This window comes from Physella acuta, unplaced genomic scaffold (genome assembly GCF_028476545.2).
Source record: "Physella acuta isolate Inbredline_101_S28 unplaced genomic scaffold, ASM2847654v3 ptg000258l, whole genome shotgun sequence".
In the NCBI taxonomy this organism is placed as follows: Eukaryota; Metazoa; Mollusca; class Gastropoda; family Physidae; genus Physella; species Physella acuta.
In genome coordinates this window covers 374,169-395,361 of record NW_026731777.1, presented here as the reverse complement: position 1 = coordinate 395,361, position 21,193 = coordinate 374,169, and the positions used below count along the sequence as shown (strand labels likewise).

The 21,193-nt window shown below is 35.6% G+C and overlaps 1 protein-coding gene across 1 annotated transcript; it reads left to right on the top strand.

Moving 5' to 3' along the window:
* The first annotated feature begins 13,319 nt into the window (after positions 1 to 13,319).
* LOC131938864 (uncharacterized) lies at positions 13,320 to 19,700 on the top strand. Its single transcript, XM_059297089.1, has 5 exons — positions 13,320 to 13,403; positions 17,539 to 17,603; positions 17,810 to 17,928; positions 18,031 to 18,348; positions 18,547 to 19,700. Exons 4-5 carry the CDS (start codon positions 18,066 to 18,068, stop codon positions 19,467 to 19,469), a joined length of 1,206 nt encoding a protein of 401 aa, XP_059153072.1. The 5' UTR covers positions 13,320 to 13,403; positions 17,539 to 17,603; positions 17,810 to 17,928; positions 18,031 to 18,065; the 3' UTR covers positions 19,470 to 19,700.
* The last annotated feature ends 1,493 nt before the right edge of the window (positions 19,701 to 21,193 follow it).

The window sequence follows — 21,193 nt, the reverse complement described above, 5'->3', positions numbered from 1 at the left end:
GCTCACTTGAAATTTATGAAGATTGAACCCTAATAATCCAGCCTCCCTAGTTTCTATTTCAGACGATTATCTTCATGCCTTTTTTTTAATCTCGTTCTCTTCATTTTTTTATAAATGCTTTTTCAAATAGTACACATTTTTCTGCAGTTGTTATTGACTATGTGCCAGAAAGCACAACCCAGACTTCGAGCTATTGTGTCCTTTGGATTCCAGTTTGTTTCGTCTAGATTGTTTTATTGTACAAGTCAACTAGTTAACGAAACACCGATGTCGTATTCTAATGTGTACAATAAATGTTTCTGAAAAATAGATATTGTATGTCAATTGTATGACCTTATTCTGACACTCTTATAATCCAACTATGTAAAATATCATAACAGAGACTGTTCAAAAGATAGGGCATAAAAAGACTGGCCTAAACAAATTAGCGCTTGCTACAAATTTCCATCTAAAATTAAAAGAGGCAGATTTTTTTCTAATCTTTTTTAAAAGGATAACGCATCTTGGGCGGAATTTTATTAACGCCGGGTAAAGTTTTAGTCATCGAAAATTATACCCTTAACCAGAGGTGTAGCGAGGGGGAAGGGGTGGGGGTGGGGGAGCGGACCGCACCGGGTCACACTATTTAGGGGGGTGAAACCAAGGCAAAAAATAGCAAAATGTATAGAGAAAAATTATAATTCCATTTACTTTAGTGATTAATTAAAGTGTTAAATAGTCTTTTAAGAGTAAAGTTTAAAAATCCCGACAAGTTTGAGGGGAGCGGGGGGGGGGGGGGGGGGTGACATTGTAAGGTAAACCTGCTAATGATAGAGAAAACATTTCACATCAAGCTGTATTTATAATCCTACATATAGATAAAAACCGTTACTACGTGAGCACAGTTTAAAGCAATCGTCTTGGGAGTGGGGGCAGGGAAGGGGTGAATAGTGGGAAATTACATTAACTTAACGTTACAAAATGTCTGAGATAAACGTTTTGGTTGAGATTCGTAATAACTTATACTTTTAAAGAAGCCTTTGCAATTTTAATAACATTGCGAGTAATAACTTTGCCAATACACCACTAATGCTTGCATGACATAATTTTACTCAAAACTGTTTAAACTTAGGCCCTAAGCACTTCACATAACAGTCAATAACCAATAAATAAATCATTCGATTTCTCAAAAGTTGTTTGAAAACTTAAGCGAAGATAGGCACTATGCCTAGTATGTGTATGTGTGTGTGTGTGTATGTGTGTGTGTGTGTCCGTGCGCGTGTGTGTCTCCGCCATTCCACTCTGTTTTGGCCGAGCCACTTTAGTTCATGCCAGGTCTTGCCATTAACCTGCACTTCTTCTTCCATCTCTCTCCTCCATGTTCTCAGAGATCTTCCTCTCTTTTGTTTTCCAGAGAGGAAGACCTCTGGGAACATGGCGGAGAGAGATGTTATTATATTTTATATATAGCAATCTAAAATAAAAATATCACAAGCGTTTCATATATTTGTTATATTTGAATTTAAGCTATAACAATTATCCACTAAGCTGTATCATTTAAATTACAATAATCAAATAGTGAGCGCTTTGAATTGTAGATACCTATTACTAGAGAACTCATTATTATTATAGTTTATGTTTTATATGTGTCGTTGATTTGTATATCGTTTTATTAGAGCTAAATGCATTGCTTTTGCTTTAAAGATAAGTAAATGTGCATATAAAATTAACCGTTTGTCAATATGCTAAATGATATAAATACAAATAAATAATGGCCTTTAATAACATTGTATTGATTTAACCAAAATGCATTAAACTCAGAAATAAATATAACTTTGCTATCGTATTAAAATTGTGTTGAGACTTCATATGTGCATTCTGCTATTGATAACCTAAGAAGATCCTTGGACGTAATGGAAAAAAAAATCCCTGAAGTCAGCCATTTACGTTTAAACCAAAATTTCAAGTCGAACATTTAAAAACTGAGGCGAAAGTAAATACGTCTAAAGGCCTAACGGAATATTGCTTTACCACTAGCACATTTACAATTTTATGAGGTAAGACAACGTATACATTCTGTAACTGCAACCGTCATCATATAGCCTAGCTAACAGAGGTGGGGACAACATTAATGTGAACATATATTAAAACATTTACAATCATTAGAGGAAGTTGCGTTGTTTGTGGGTTATGTGCAGAGTAGACGTTAAATCTCCCAGTGATTGGTCAGTCTACATTGGGTTGTGGGCGTTGTCTTGACTCAATCGTTGCCTAGAGATACTTCTTATGGAAGTCGGCATAGAATCTATTAAGAGAAATCTGCCGCCTTTAGATTTTATATTAATCAAAGTGCTCGACACTGGACCTCGTTTTACTTAAAGGTCAATAAAATATCCCAACGTTCTACCATATGGTCTTGTTTTCAAACAAGAAAGTGAGCTTTACTTTGCAGTGACTTTTTGCATACGTTATGCATAAGACTGTTAGCTTACATATATATGAAGGTTGTGAACCATAAATGTAAATACTTGTCGCTCTCTCTAAACACGTCTTGAAATAAGGACGGCTGTAAACATGGCAAGTTTATTGCACTGAGAGGCCCCGGAAAATACGGAACACGTACTTCATGAATGTACTTTGTATAGCCAGGCACGAGTCAGACACTATCCCCTGCCCACCCCACTCAGGGAAAAATTATATGGGGCACCTGCCAAACTGGAGACCACAGTCCGGTTTGTCCACGAAGTTGGACTTGTTGTCTGAATCCTCCACCATATTAACAATTAAGAACGAAGAAGAAGAAGAAGAAATTGCACTGAGGAGACCAGATATTTTTGTGGGTGGCATCTACATCTATAACGATACCATGACATTTATTGCCACACTGTACAGACGTTATACATTTAAATATAGCCCCACGACTTGGGATAGTAAGATGGCTGACTTTTGGGAAAACATATTTTACACGGCGTTTTAAATTACAACTTGTCCAGATTCTCAGCTGGTAAAAAAAAACTTTGCAAAATTAAACGAAACACGTGTTATTGATTACGTGTTCACTAACTTCGTTACTGATGCGTGATCACCTATTTTGTCACACTGTGCGTGGAGTTTTATTTGATTTTGTTGTTCAGGTTACCATAGTTGGCAATTGAGCAAATGGTTGCTAGTTAAGAATAAATGAAGTCTTTTATTGTAAGGTTTTAAAACATAAGCTAGGTTTATCTTCTGAATGTAAAAAGGTGATTGAAAATACAATTTTAACCCGAGTACTTTTCCCTTTACAAACAGGAAGTAACATATTTGGTCAGCAGCCGTTGTTTGATTTATATGAAATATCTATTGAATACACGTCTATACTAGCTAAATGTTTTAGTAGCCGGACTGTCCCCATACAGTATATTGTACACCACCACTCAAGTTTTATCTTCGAAACTTGACATTGAAGTTTATTTTAAATTTGATAACCGACTTTTAACCAATAGAATGTTGTAAAGTCGTTCACGTGACAGCTTAGATTCCTATATTGATAGATTTTTTATGTAGGCCAATATACCCCTAATTGCAAGAACACTAACTCTGGTTAATAGATAGGAGGGAACAAAAAAAAAGAAGAAAAATCAATTGTAGTTTATACGAGTAATTGTAGAGCAAAGAAATGTATTAGCCTGGCCTTTTTTTAAAATAAACTCAAATCAATTTCTTGATCGATTGTAGGCCTATCTAATTTTTGCAAAATTTCACGAATTTCCCTTGTGTTCGTTGAAAGAATCGGGTAATAAAATGTGTTAGTCATAAGACCTGACTAAACACAATTGGCATTATAAAAATTGTACGGAACGCTGATGGCATGACTAGATACACACTGGCCTACTAAGTGAGCGAAAACAATGGGAATTAACCAGTTTACTAAAATAGAAATTGTTTTAAAAATGTATGGTTGTGTACATTTTATTAAAAAAATGTGTGGTTGTGTACATTTTTATAAACAAAAAATATGTGGTTTTGTACATTTTATAAACAAAAAATGTGTGGTTGTGTACATTTTTATAAACAAAAAATATGTGGTTTTGTACATTTTATAAACAAAAAATGTGTGGTTGAGTACATTTTATAAACAAAAATGTGAACATTTTTTAACCAGTATGTGAGATGAAGCCTACAGCATTGTGATATTAAATTTATATATATATATATATATATATATATATATATATATATATATATATATATATATATATATATATATATATATATATATATATATAAAATTATAACTATATATATATATAAAATTATATATATATATAATTATATATATATATATATATATATATATATATTATTGCCATACATAGATCATATAGAGGTGGGGTTAAACGTTGAATGGTTGTTGATTATTTATTTGAAATTCATAACTTTGAAGCTGTAGACATTAACTGACACGTATGCACAGTCGTCAATAGCTGTAGTAACATGAGGCGACTTTTGTTTTGCAGGCCAGTGGGTTTGTTTTGAACTCGACACTTCTAACACTAAATAATTAGTTGTTTAACTTTAAGTAAAAACAATTATAAAGGCCTAATGAAAACTCTTAATACGGGTTAATTAAATATTTAGATTCAACCTTTATAAGAATTTACAAAAAAACAACCAACCTTTAACTACTTATTTCATGAGAAAAAAATGTATTATATTTTATCAGTAGATTCTTTAGGTATAAAAAATATTAACGAACGCCACTGCAACCATATTATATTTTACATTATGTGCATTTTAACTAAGGAGTCAATATGTAGGCCTCCTGAAAATAAAAACAACTTTTTAAAATGGCTTATCTCCCTTTCTTTCAAGTTATATGACTATCTTAATATAATATACAATTATAACGAAAATTTCAAACAATATCAAAACTAAAATAGGAAATTGTATTTTTAAAAGTCATTGAAGAAAATGTCCAGACCATTAAGTGGGAAGGTGCAAGAATCACAAGAAATAATACTCAAATTTGTGGGGAAATTGATTTAACTGTCATAATGATCGTCCCATGACCAGTGTATCTCAGACTTGTCCTGTAGAAGACATCAATAATACATTTACACGAGGAAAGGCTGAAGTACACGATCAAGATTTCATAAAGTCGGCTGAATTGATCCCTAGGAGCTAAAGAGAAAATCAAGGCTGAGTAAAAACATTAACATTTCAGAAATCTCTCAAGTAGACAACACAGAGTTCATCAATGCACACGTTACAGTGCAAGAAAAAACAAAAGCCATCGGGCGTCTCTCAATAGACTGCCTGTTGGTGACTTCCCTTTGACCATCAGATTAAACGTCACTGTTCTGTTGTCTGTTGTCTGTTATCCCTCACACTGGTTCAGGCTTTTTTTCACGACTTGTGGATAAGGTAGACAAACTATTTTTTTAAGCCGCATTTGTTTTCTTAACATGAGCTTGGTACCCACCAGAGCTGAGTCGGCCCAGGGACGTCCCAAATATGAACCAGTTGAGATAACTTGGGGAACACAATATTATTATATGACACCGGGTAGTCAGAGGGAATTGACCGGTAAAATAGACATTGTTTAAGCTGAAACCCAATCCCTCATATGCCAAGTACATTGGAGCAGGTAAACACTACTTCATCTGCCCCGTGTCTCTCTTGAATGAACGGAAAAAATTGATAATTCAGCGAATATTTCTTTTGGTGTTAGCAATGCTAGTCGTACAAAGCCTGCTTCAAAACGATGGTATTTTTTTCAAAAGCAGTCTTATTTTAAACGTTTTTTCGCTTACCCTTTTGTAATTCGATCGATGTATGTTATAACTTATATATTAAATATTTAGCTTAAGTCAGGAAAGTTTTTATTAATAAAAGTGTTTTGTTAGATTAAAACTTGAATTTACATTATCTGGTAGTAAATAAAATTAGATAAAACGAAGCAGAAAAGAAGACGAATAAAAATAATACTTAACTTATTTATAAAATGTTTATTAAAGCCTATAGTGATACTTTTTGTGACATTAAACCAATTTTAGAACACAAATTTAAACTACATTGTCTGGCGTTGCTTTACATCGTTGGCTAGACTTGTTCCATTACCCCGCTAGGTTGTCTTTTACTCGTAGTTTATCGTGGTTTCCTGGCTAGGTAAGTCACGTGGTCCAATACAGTAGGGTTAGACGTACTTTTTGTGTTTAATTCTAGGCGTGTGTTTAAACATCTATTTCATTAAGTAGTGAAATTACAACAGAAAAAAAATAATTAATTTCAAATGAACTTTTGAACATGTCAGACAACTGTACATGAGTGTACTATACATGAGTGTTTATAAAATACCTTGGCTGTATACATTTTTAAACCCACAAGTAGGTAACCCAACCACAGTAGATCTGTATTAGATCGTACAGTTGGCTATATTCCACTTGGCAATCATCCATTTCGAATCATTTTATAAAAATATTAATCTAGTGCCATATACACCTTTTCAAATGTTAAACGATCAATAAAATAAAATCAATTTTTTTCATCGATTTGCTGACGTCAGTTGACACACTTGGACTACTTCCAGAAAATTCTAAATCCACCTGTTGGCACCTTCAAACACTTCTAAAGTCTTTGCACGTGACTCAATCAATATGAAATCAAATCGTTTGCTACAAAACTTATAACGATCTGTGTACTGTGTATGGTAGCGAGCCAGTGTTTCTTCCAGACTTTTTTCTCCAAGGGGGGGGGGTTAAAGTGTATGTTTACTATATAAAATCCATCTCGTTTGGGGGGCGGTACACTTTGATCCCCCCCCCCCCCAAAGAGATGCCTGGAAGAAACTATGTAGAGAGCTAATAAATAATTTAACATTTCTGTTTGAAGTAAAGAGGAAGTTAAAGTCGCCAGTCATGTTTCATTTTCAAAATCTAATTTCATTTTTCAAAAACATTAGTTACCAAATATGTGCATATCGTGAGTAGCGTAAGCAGACAACGTCCATTGTCAAAGTTCACTGGAGCGTGACAGTTATAGCAGTACTTTCGTTAGCCTAACAATGACGATTCAATAAACGTATTTAAGTTTTCAACTGACGTATGTGTGAACAATACTTGCATTGGTGTGATTGCCAGGAAAATCCTACGTGTATGTTTTTAGAAAAATATATACTGAAGTATTTTAAAATTCTGACAGTTTTAGCCGCGCTTAAGAGAAGTTTTTGCCAATTAAAACCAACCTCTCCCCCCCCTCCCCTCCATCACAAAAACCAGACTCAACAGCCTCCCTATAATAATGGCGCAATATAAAACTCCACCTACACATTGCTTAATATAAATATTAAATTAGCATAATATTTTCCGTAATCTAGATAGACTTTACAAAAAATCACAACAATAATTTATATCCCTCCTGTTTCTGTAGCTAGCAGTATTGGTTTAGCCACATACATAGCTCATCACGATTTTATGCTGAATTATATTGGAGGTCCGTATTAATAGAAATATATTACAAATGTTATATAATCGACTACCCATTCGTTTAGCATAGTGCTAAACTTTTCCTTTTTGTGTGCCCAACACGCATAATGCCCTTTTTCTAAATATGGATGAGAGATGAACACAATAAAATAATGTTGCTTTCATTCAATAAATTCTATTCTATTCATCAAATACACTCCACTGTATGGACCATAATGTCAATGTTTCACAAACTACGTCAGTGCATGTTATATTTAACAAAATCACGTCGTTTAAATGTTGACAGATAAACATAAGACATTTAAAGAGTCTTTACTAATCTTTACCGTTTTTATATTGTCATAAACAGAAAAAGTGATTAAAACTTTTTGGGTTATGCAAAAGATTATTTAATTAATCCCCTAACACCTTGAAATAAAACGTTCTGACACCTGTATTAAAGAGAATTTATTTGATGATTCAATGTGACATAAATTAACTTCTTCAGACGGCCGTAAGAAACCACATGTACAAAACACGCGGCAAGTTAGGGCTGTATTCACCTATTTAGTTATTTAGAGCTATCTTTGCCAATTATTTATATATTGCCAACCGTTTTGCTGACGTATTGCTGACGTCTCCAACTGTACGAAACTTTGATGGCTAAATGCCAAATATTAAAATGCCCAGAAAATATTCAAATGCTATAACCTGTATTGATGATGTCACCAACTATAATATACGTGCATGGTTAAATGCCAAATATTAAAATGCCCAGGAAATATTCAAATATTTAAAACCGTATTGCTTACGTGGCCAGCAAAAAAAAAATTAACACCAGTGTAATTTATCAATACATTAATACCGCGCTTGCCTTGTACAGAAAAAAAAACCAATATCCTACTTATAAAGTGTCACTGGTATTGGCTAGTTATATCTGAACGTGTCTAAGCTTAGACTAATGTTATACTCTATTTAATTATGTATCTAAAGTAAAATTTACATTAATAACAAGCTTGTTTAATTAATTTGGATCTTCACACAAATCACAACCTACCACAAACCTTCAAAAATATCACAACCTACCCCAGACCTTCACACATATCACAACCTACCAAAACCTTCACATATTTCACAACCTACCCTAAATATTCACACTAAAACAAGCAAATATCTGATTAAAATGCATTTATGAATTGAATAAAATTTTGATTTTTAGAAATAGCGCAGCTCTGTAATATTTGTGAGTGGACTTTTTTTTGGGTTTGTTTTCATTTCCTTAGGGTCAATATCGAGCTAACGTAAGCAGAGGTCTTCCATAGTTCACTGGAGCGTGACGATTAGTGCAATGCTTTCAATAACTGTCACTGGTGCTTCAATTACCGCCTTTAGGTTTTCAAATCTCTTGTTGTGATATTAGTGTGTTTGACAGGAAAATCTTAGTTGTATGTCTGCGGTTTCTACAAATTAGGAACGGAACATGGTGTTCTAAACAACTGAATGCTAGAAGTGAGTTTTCAATTCTTCACGAAAAACTGCTCTTATTATCGTCAGTTGACACTGAGGAAAAATCACTACGAACCATCGCATCTTCACAATCATTGACTGGGGGCCAAGGCTACACTCGCTGCAATTGCACAACTAAGTGCACAACAAACTGCTGCAAAGTGTAAAAATAACAAGCTACTATGTAATTCTAAATGCCATAAAAGTTCAACTTGTTGTAACAAATGATAACATTGATTTATTGAGACTATAGTACAATAAAAAAGGTGAATGTTTCTGTCATGTACTTTAATTAATAATCAATTAAGACTTAATTTCATGATCCTTACGGCATAAAAAAAATCTGCTCATGATCTTCTAATTCGGACTTTGGCCGGTCGTCCCTAGCCAGATGATCTTCTAATTAAGACTTTGGCCGGTCCACCATGGCCAGTCCGCTGATTGGCCGGCTAAAGCCCGAAATCAAGCAACGTTTCAGACTTTGACCGGTCAATGGGAGGCGATATTGGCCAATCCGCGTATTGGCCGACTTCGGGCTTTGACCGTAACATATATATATATATACATGTATATATATATATATATATATATATATATATATATATATATATATATATATATATATATATATATATATATATATATCTTCCTTTATGTAATCAGAAATGGGGCTACCTATAAGGCGAACTAGGCAGTCGCCTAGGGCGCTGTCCTTAAGGGGCGCAAAAATATGAAATCTCCAATATTAAAAAGTACCTAATAATTTATAACTTTGATTAGATTACATTAACTATATTTTCAGGCTAAGCGATCTATTTAGGTGTCCAGCACGAACTATCAATTTTGCACCCCATCTTCAAATTAGAACTATATATAAGTATTCGCGTTGGTGTAAATGCGCTCCCACCTCCCTTATTTGATAAGGTTGTGGCGCTTTTTTTAACAGTCATTTTTTCCTTTTTATTTTGGTGTCACACAATTGGTGTAGAAAACAATCAAACCAGTCTGTAATGCCGGGTTGCATTCCACTTTCTTTATTTCGATAGTATATGATTCAGTAATGAGCTGTTTATATTATTACATATTAAGTTTGCGCCCTATTTGGGACGTCGCTTAACGCAGGCTGTTGGGGGTGGGGGGGGGGGGGTGGGTTGAACAAAGTCCGACATAAAACTTAAATTTTTTGCCCCTTAATAGACTAGTGATTTTGTAAACACAAAACAAATCGATTGCAGCAGTGATTGTCCTAAGGTAACTGAAACACACTGTTGCGTGGAGAAAAAAGATACATAAGTTGTAGAATGAAAAATAGGCAAATATTTAAAACACGTTCATGACTTAATCTCTCCTTTATAAAATCGAATCGGGTGTCGATAAAACTAATTAAAATAGTTGGGTTTTTTTTACTAGACGAAAAAACTTAGAATTCTTCTCTTAAGAATAATTATAATTAAGCATACTAACGAATGACTAAGCTGTAAAAAGGATTTCATTCCAAATTAAAAGTATAAACGGAAAAAAACGCGAGAAACCATTTCACATTTCATGTTTTCTTGATTCATAGTCTTTGACCGACTTGCCAAATAAGAAGGAACACAATTCATAACGTCACCAACTGAATGACTGTTGACTGTTTAAAAACATTTGACCTTAGCCAAAAATTATAAAATTAATAATCTAACACCACCGTAGCGCTCACAATACAATCGATAAATCAATATGGCAATAAAATACTTAAAAAAAACTTTTTAAAAAAACACGTTTTTCTTGTGGACTAAAAAGTAGAAAATAAATATTTCTTTTGTGCTTCCTCGAGCTGTGCAGATTCTTGTGATGACTGACAAAAAACGTGGGTACGTTCACCATCAAATTTCCCGACCCATGTTTTTTGTCAGTCATCACAAGAATCTGCACAGCTCGAGGAAGCACAAAAGAAATATTTATTTTCTACTTTTTAGTCCACAAGAAAAACGTGTTTTTTTTTAAAGTTTTTTTTAAGTATTTTATTTTCTCCTTTTTAGTCCGTTGCTACACATGAAAAACGTGGTTTTTAAAAAAGTTTTTTATATAGTTTATTTTCTACTTTATCTAATGACTTGATGAAGTATGACTTGACTACACGGGCTAAAAATCTTGAGCGACCAGGATTCGAACCTGGGTTGTCGCGGCCACAACGCGAAGTACTAACCACTATACGATCACGGCCAGCGCGCTCACATCGATTGGGGCCGAAGTAACTGTGTCCATAGGCCTCCAGTCTTGTCGGTATCTTTAGAAATCATGTCCTCAATTTTATGGTCATTGGGGCGTAATTAAATTAAGCTAATTACGGTCTCTAATTGCTAGTTTTTATGATTGCGTCTGAAATTGTTAGGCGAAAGTAGCCTGCATGCCGAATTTCAGATCTATAGAGCAATCAGAAGTGGGCTAATTTTCGATGTCAATTTTAACAACAAACAAACACACGCGAAGCTGAGTTAAGAAAAACGTGTTAAAAATAACCTACAGACGGCCGTGTAAAACCACACATACAAAACACGGGTCGTGTTGGTGCTGTATTCACCATTTTGTTCATGTCGGGGGATCTTTGACAAATATATTTAAATATAAGGCTGACGTTAAATGATAAAGTTTTAAGCTTAAAGTTTTTGGAATTCTTCCAAAAATGTGTTTACCAATATTTGTACAACGACCTAGCCGTTTAAATAAAATGATTACTTCTTACATGTGACTCAATACTCAACTAAAACAACATCTCTGTTTTTCACTAATTCTATCTCAAGTTGTCTAATCATATGCTTAATCTATAAACTTTTTAATACTATTGCAACATTTGTAATCATTGACACAATGCAGGAGTGTCCAGGTTTACATGTATCGATGTCTACAGGTGTCCATGTCTACAGGTGTCCATGTCTACAGGTGTCCATGTCTACAGGTGTCCATGTCTACAGGTGTCCATGTCTACAGGTGTCCATGTCTACAGGTGTCCATGTCTACAGGTGTCCATGTCTACAGGTGTCCATGTCTACAGGTGTCCATGTCTACAGGTGTCCATGTCTACAGGTGTCCATGTCTACAGGTGTCCATGTCTACAGGTGTCCCGGTCTACAGGTGTCCATGTCAACAGGTGTCCATGTCAACAGGTGTCCATGTCTACAGGTGTCCCGGTCTACAGGTGTCCATGTCAACAGGTGTCCATGTCAACAGGTGTCCATGTCAACAGGTGTCCATGTCTACAGGTGTCCATGTCTACAGGTGTCCATGTCTACAGGTGTCCATGTCTACAGGTGTCCATGTCTACAGGTGTCCATGTCTACAGGTGTCCATGTCTACAGGTGTCCATGTCTACAGGTGTCCATGTCTACAGGTGTCCATGTCGACAGGTGTCCATGTCGACAGGTGTCCATGTCGACAGGTGTCCATGTCTACAGGTGTCCATGTCTACAGGTGTCCATGTCTACAGGTGTCCCGGTCTACAGGTGTCCATGTCAACAGGTGTCCATGTCAACAGGTGTCCATGTCTACAGGTGTCCCGGTCTACAGGTGTCCATGTCAACAGGTGTCCATGTCAACAGGTGTCCATGTCAACAGGTGTCCATGTCTACAGGTGTCCATGTCTACAGGTGTCCATGTCTACAGGTGTCCATGTCTACAGGTGTCCATGTCTACAGGTGTCCATGTCTACAGGTGTCCATGTCTACAGGTGTCCATGTCTACAGGTGTCCATGTCTACAGGTGTCCATGTCTACAGGTGTCCATGTCGACAGGTGTCCATGTCGACAGGTGTCCATGTCGACAGGTGTCCATGTCGACAGGTGTCCATGTCTACAGGTGTCCATGTCTACAGGTGTCCATGTCTACAGGTGTCCATGTCTACAGGTGTCCATGTCTACAGGTATCCCGTTCTACAGGTGCCCATGTCTACAGGTGCCCATGTCTACAGGTGTCCATGGATACAGGTGTCCATGTCTACAGGTGTCCATGTCTACAGGTGTCCATGTCTACAGGTGTCCATGTCTACAGTTGATCATGTCTACAGGTGTCCATGTCTACAGGTGTCCATGTCTACAGGTGTTCATGTCTACAGGTGTCCATGTCTACAGGTGTCCATGACTACAGGTGTCCATGTCTACAGGTGTCCATGTCTACAGGTGTCCATGTCTACAGGTGTCCATGTCTACAGGTGTCCATGTGTATATCCTACCTTAAATGTGACTACAAAGAATAACAGTACTGTGTGAAAAGCTCATGTTAAATTCAAACAAAATATTTACACCCGTCTCCAGTAGATACCAGTGATTCTTTCAAATCTGATCTTTTAAAACCACTCAAGCGTGACGTGTAAAGAAATAAAACCCCGTGTCCGGTATATAACTCAGGTGACCTCTTGTTCACGTCACATAACACTTCCTTACACAACTGGTGTGTGCACTGTTTGGGATTCAATTTCAACTCGCACGACTTAATTAGGTAATTAATTAGGCTTTTGTTGATTTTATATTTTGATCGGTAATTATTTTAAAATTATTGGTTAATAGGTTAGCCACGATATTTTTTTTAGTTTAATTAAATCAAATAATTTCTCTGAATAAAATTGACAGTAAATCAATCGATCACCTCCAATGATAGCCGCATTAGAATTGATTAACCTTTTATCATTATCTTTTGATAAACGGTACTTTGTTTAATACAATTAATTATTATAGTTGCACAAAAGGATAATTTAAATTTTGTAACAAAAAAAAAACGTGATATTAAATGTATCGGTATTTAGACAAAACAATTGTTGACGATTTGAAGTCGATACTCTTAAAATATCGATACGGTTATTAATATTTTTCCCGCCATTTGTAGGATGTGCAAAATTTACATAAACAGAAAACAATTTTACTTTAAATAACGTTCTCATTTAATAAAACATAAATTCAAGAATATATATCCGCAATAACAATAATTTGTAAAAATAGCTTATATATTCTAAGTTTATTTTCATTACGTAGTATAAGAAATTAAGAATCGATGCTAGGTTATAAAAGTAAACGACGATGCGATCTAAAGGTCAGACTTGCCAAATTGACAAAACTGGCGAAAATTATTCTTTTAATCTTTAATAAGAAGTAAATACAATGTGATGATATATATAAGGGGTCGTTCATAAATGACGTCACATTCGTTGGGGGGAGGGGGGTCCGTAAGTTTGTGATGGTGTGTGATGAGGGGGAGGGGGTTCAGATGGTGCGACGTCACACTTTTGCATTATAAAAAAGCAAAGTTAGAAAACGAATTGTAGACGTTATTTTGCGTTTTAGAAAACTGTTTTAATCAACTGTAATAGGAATTGATTAAAATACTCTATTTTGACAGAGTTCAGACAAAATTTTAGAAAAATATCGATGTTTAAAAAATTTAATTGCAATTTTGAGGGGGGTTGTAGGCTGTGGTGTGACGTCATTTTAGAGGGGGTCTTCCTTTTTGTGACGACGTGTGACGGAGGCGAGGGGGGGGGGGAGGTAAAAATCGTCAAAAGGCGTGACTTGATTTATGGATGACGCCTAATTAGTATAAAATACATATTAAAACACTTAAAAGTTCATGTTACAACAAAGACAAATAAACATGTATATACACAGACTACTATTTAAGTGATTATAAATGATTTTTTAATAGCATACACGGGATAAAATCAGGAACAACAGGACATTAAATTTTACCAATTAGAAAATGTTACTTAATTATACTTTTTTTTTAATGTGCTAGTCACGTATTTTTTATAATCACAAATTCACTTTTAGTTGAGACTACCGGTAATTTATTTAGATTTAAAAAAATATTCAGAATGAGTTTTTCGATTTCCACATAAATTATCCAGATCTAAATTTGTGATTTAAATTATAAAAATACAATGATTATAATTCATCAGAACTATTGTACTGTATGCTCCAACATAGTGAGCGGAAAACAGACAGCCTGGACATGACAAAAGTATCCTGTATGCTGACCAGTGACCAGGATTGTTAGTGCGGGGGGGGGGGCGAAAATTTGTTAATTCCCAATGCTGGGCCCGTTACGCTGAGTGAGAGGGTTTCACTTAATCCGATTCCATACCGCTATATTACGTTGCACTACCATGTATAGGGAGTTGTATCCACAGACAGGCTTCATGCACTTGCTCACCGAGACAATACAAGTGACGACCAATTAATGAGATGAACGCAGATTTCGTGTTTTTAGATTTATTATCATACTTAACTCACGTACACCCTTTTGCCTCGAATATCAAGAGAAGACTGCCTCACACACAGTACGCAGCAACCAGTCTCTACACAAAAATGTCACTGTCGCACTAAACGCGTCATCATTCCATACGTTCAACATACCTTTCCCACCAACATTCACCAGCACCGATCTACACTTAGAACATGCATCATAACAGGGCCCATTGTCCCATGGGGATTTCTATGGGGAGGGGACATTGATATAAAGACAGGCTAGTCAGAGATTCGTTGGTCAGGCTAGTCAGAGATTCATGGTTATAAAAATTCTCAAGATTACTCAGAACTATAGAAAATTATATATTACGTCCAACTAAATTATTTTCATTAATTTAAAAAAAAATATGCAGTTTAAAAAAAAACTCTAAAAAATAACTTTATCGAGATAACAGCTAACTAAGCCCATCCATTTTTGTATTTGGATGGGAAGAAATCTAGTAGACGACACATTTCTACTGTACATTGAATCGCCTCACAACAACACACCTTTAAAATTAACCTACCGTATCCGTCATATCATTGTGACCATTTAAAATCCACGCATTTTTGTTACATATCTTTTTCTAGGCTAACGAATAATTTTGATAATTAAAATTGGTATCAAATTAAAGGTAAATACATTTAGTTTTCAGTAATTTAAGTAATCTGGAACAACACATTTTGTTTAAACCGTAGGCGTTACTGCGGAAAGTAAACAATCTAGGGGAGACAACTCCAAATTCATACAATTAGGCCCACAACAGCCTTAGGCTATGGAAGCAAATAAAAAAATAAATCTTACACATTCTGTATGATAAGTTTAATGTCCATAATCATATTGCACCCCTTTCCCCTCAAACTTTCAATTTGGCGCCCCCCTAAGGTCGGCGCCCGGGGACATATGTCCCCCCCCCCCCGCCCCCGCCCCCTCGCTACGCTACTTGTCTACCGCCATCATCCCCCACCCCCTCCCTGAGGGAAGTAGAATTTATGTAGAGAACATTTTTACTTTTACCAGTGTCCGCTCTCCCCCCTCCCCCATAAAATGTTTTTTTTTCGAAGTGATCACGCGACTCGCAGAGCGTGGCCCGTAACGAATTGACTGTTCCATTTCCCATACTCAAACGCCACTTCTTATTTCACGTTACACCCTCTGATACTTGATAGTGATATTGGAGAACTACTAGTCTACTAAACTTTTTTTGGCTTCTTTAAAGTTGTTTATGGCAATAAAAGTTTAAACTGTCCTGGCTATCGAAAGCTAACATAAAAAATAAAATAAAAAACCAAGTGTGTATTCCCAGTCGACTGAGAATAGCGGCCTCAATAGCCGTATTGGGGCTATTCACAGTTGTGACTGTTTTTTTTTTATATATTTAATTATAAAAACATTAATTTAAGTAGGAAGGTGTGTGGTCAAGTGGAAATGTGGGTGACTGCTGTGCTGGTTTGAACTCATCAGATCAAAATTTTATTTTTTCCAGTTTTTTATGAAAGGGTTACGTATAATACGTTTGTTAATTTTTTAATCATTTGTGACATGATTAATGGCATATCTGAAAATAAGAAAAAAAATATGTCCCTTAGATTTTTGCTTAGAAAAAAAATTGGGAAATGTATGATGGAAACTGGGAATTAAAATTATTTTTATTAAAAAGAACATCCTATTTCACCTGATATTAAATTTATTCTATGCGAATTTTAAATGGTAATTGACAGCTGAAGAGCAATATGAACTACTAACTAAAGTTTTTTACTAAACTGATGCATAATTAATATTATTTATTTAAAAATTACTAGGTCTATTAATATAGCTATAGCATATATTTAATAACAGTGCATAATGATAATTGATCAGTTGATCTATGTCTCTATGACCAACATAGCAAATATGAACCTAAAAGCTAATCTTAAATCATATTTTTTTTATAAAAATATAACACAATAAGAATGGCACTGCTCTCTTAATCTATACCTCACTCCCCAGTCACAATAAATGCTTTTATTACATAAGTTATTATTCTCCGTCGTATATTTTTATAAAAGACTTCATTTAAAATTACCAAGAAACTAAAAACTATTCTCAGTAATGTCTTCAGCAAAAACCTTTTTTAAGAAACATGTTGTGTTCTTTAATTTTTCATAATCCACCATAAATGTTTTCATTCTGTAGCTCTATGCTAATGACAGTTCCATCATAAATATTGTCATTCTGTAGTTCTATGCTAATGACAGTTCCATCATAAATGTTGGCATTCTGTAATTCTATGCTAATCACAGTTCCATCACAAATGTTGTCATTCTGTAGTTCTATGCTAATGACAGTTCCATTATAATTTTATTTCTCTCTCCAGAGCCTGAAGGATCTTCCATAGTGGTGTGTGCTGTCTAATGTTAAAGTCAAGTGGGGAGTTCAAAGGTCAGTTTCACTCTATCTTACATGTTGGTCTAAGAATGTATTTAACCATAATCGTCTAAAGCTGACCATCATACTGTATTCTGTTTCCCATATTATTGACCAGTGGCTATTGTTATGTAGTTTGTAAAGAAACACTGGTTGATGACTAGTCAAGCTACCATATAAACTTCCTTCTTTAAAAAGTCAAAATATTTTTAACTATACAGAGTGTCTGTTGGCTGCTGAATGTGATGTAAAGGTCAAGGTTATTTCAATCAAACAGCTGCCACAGATGACCATAAGACTACAGTAAAGGCGAGTAGAGATCTGTTACATCAAGTTACAGGTAAGTTTGTTAATTATCTTTTAACTTAATCAAGTGTACAGCCATAGTTTAGTGCTGATGTAGACAATGTGTCAAATCTTTGTGTTGTGGTTTATTTAACAGGAATCAACTTGGATAGTCTAAATGACCACAACAGTATGGCCAGTGGAGAGGATACTCTAGATGACCACAACAGTATGGCCAGTGGAGAGGATAGTCTAGATGACCACAACAGTATGGCCAGTGGAGAGGATAGTCTAGATGACCACAACAGAATGGCCAGTGGAGAGGATAGTCTAGATGACCACAACAGTATGGCCAGTGGAGAGGATAGTCTAGATGACCACAACAGTATGGCCAGTGGAGAGGATAGTCTAGATGACCACAACAGAATGGCCAGTGAAGGAAACATCTGTTTGGAGAAAATGTGTCTTAAAAAAGGTAATTTCCTGTATGCTTACTATGTTTTGTGCTAATGAAGTCCTTATGTTTGAACATTCTGTAGTTTGAAATGTTGACTGGGTGAGTATCTTAAGATGGTGATGGTTGAGATGGTTGAAGATAGTTTTTCACGTTTGTCAAAGTTCAACAGCTAATGAAATGTTTACAGTAATAAAATTGTTTTGTTTACTTGTATAGGTACACATGAAGTACAAGAATGTCTTCAAGGTCAAGGTGAGGTAGATCTACACACACACCTGGCAAACTGTGAGAAAAATCCTGGCCATAAAAACTTTGTACCTGTAAATCAGTTAAGTCTTGAACATTTTCCTTCTGGTTACCATGACAATGATGTGTATGACCTCACAAAAGCCCTGGCTGACCTAACAGTCAGGATAGCCGTTAAGTTGACCAGTCCAAAGAGACCAGAGTTTATACCAGGCACTAAAGATCCATATCCTTGCTACAACACCAGGGGACACAACTCACTGCATACAGGCACTGGGAGGGTGAGGTGGGTGACCAAGTACACAGAGGGAAAGTTGGACTACCGAACGTGTCCATGTCCTAAATGTGACCACTCGGACACACCCAGCAAAGTGTGGTGGGAGGTTAATGTGTTTACAGCCAAACATGTGGTTTTTGATGATAGAGAGGCGAGACAGTCCAGCTGTAGGTTGTGGTTTGATGATGACAAAAGTCCAGTGGGCAACATTTATGTGTGGAAGGTGGATTGTTCAAACACTGAGAGAGACTGGTGTGTGTTGTTTTGTGTGTCACATGACGTAGATGTAGTTGATAAACTGAAGGAGATGGTGAGGCGGTATGATGATCTATGTGATAAAGTAAAGGACAAATACAAGAGTCGTAGAGATGTGGACAAGCTGACCATTATAGTGTCACATCCTCATGGCTGTTCTAAGCAGGTCTCTGTAGGTCACTGGGTTGACAGACAGGGGGTGAGGGAGCATGGTGAGATGACCAGGTACACGTACACAACGTGTACCTGCCCAGGTAGCAGTGGGGCTACTGTCTACAGACTGGGGTGGGGCAGGTTTTACCATCCCCACGGTGGAGCTTACTCTGGTGGATTAAATTATAGTGGGCTCAGGTTGGGCTGATGATGGACAGAGACTTGTAGTTGTCTGCTCTTGTATAGAATGTAAACATGGCGTCTGTTGGATGTCTGCCTTTTCTAGAATGTAAACAAACATGGCGCCTGTTGGATGTCTGTCTTTTCTAGCATGTAAACAAACATGGCGTCTGTTGGATGTCTGCTGTTAAAATATTTCTTGACATTATTGTAAGAGCTTAATTAAAATTTTAATTAATTCTCTCATTATTTTTATCAGAGAAAAAGTTTTTAATTGTTTGATTGGGGGTGGAGAAAAAAAATGTCACAAATTTCTCGTAAATATAAACGTAAATAAAGTTTTAAAGCAACTTGTTTTCTTTCTCATTTTTGTTTGTTTGAACTTTGGATGTAATGACTCTCAATATTGATGCTAAAGTTTGGATCTAGTGACTCTCAATATTGACGCTAAAGTTAGGATCTAGCAAATCAATATTGTCGCTAAAATTAGGATCTAGCGACTCTCAATATTGACGCTAAACTATGGTTCTAGCGACTCAATATTGTCGCTAAAGTTTGGATCTAGCGACTCTCAATATTGACGCTAAAGTTTGGATCTAGCAACTCTCAATATTGACGCTAAAGTTTGGATCTAGCGACTCTCAATATTGACGCTAAAGTTGGGATCTAGCGACAATATTGACGCTAAAGTTTGGATCTAGCGACTCTCAATATTGTCGCTAAAGGTAGGATCTAGCGACTCTCAATATTGTCGCTAAAGTTTGGATCTAGCGAATCTCCATATTGACGCTAAAGTTTGGATCTAGCGACTCTCAATATTGACGCTAAAGTTGGGATCTAGCGACAATATTGACGCTAAAGTTTGGATCTATCGACTCCGAATATTAAAGGGACGGAGTGGCCTAGCGGTAGTGAGCTGGACTGCTATCCCGTAAGCCTCGAGTTCGAACATGGTCAGTAGAATGTCCCTGAGTCCACCCAGCTCTGATGGGTACATGACTCACGTTAGGAAAAGTAAAGGCGGCTGGTCATATTACTGACCACGCTATCTCTTCATATGCCGTGGTCACAAAAACAAGTGAACTATAATTCATCTTCCCCGTAGACCGTCACGTTTGAAAGGGAACTTTAAATTTTACTCTAAATGTTGACGCTAAAGTTTGGATCTAGCGATTCTCAATATTGTCGCAAAAGTTTGGATCTATAAAATGTATTAGTGAATTGAATATGAGTTAATTATCACATCAATAGCAACCTGAACTTCTAGAAAAGTCTTTCTGCTATTTTGGTCTATAAAGAAAATTATATCAACATATTGACATATGAAAAACCATTAAACATATGAAACAAAAACAATTTTTTTTTATGTCGTGTCTGTTGTAAACAGACAAAAGCTTGAACCAACGAGTAGGTGGGGTAAAACAATGCCAATAGCTGTCAAAGAGAAGTAACAATTAAAATAGAAAATATCTTTAAGAAACATGAATAATGTACCTTTAAATAATTTAAAATAGTGTCCATGTAATTTTTTTTTATGTCACACAAAGTCAGATATCTAATTATTATAACACAAAGTCAGATATACAATTGTTATCACACCAGGTAACACCAAGACTAAAGCTTTGCAAAATATATAGAAGAAAAATGGTTAATTTGATATTGAAAAGGGGGGGGGGCTGACACTAAGTGTATTATATAAATAAATTATATATATATATATATATATATATATATATATATATATATATATAT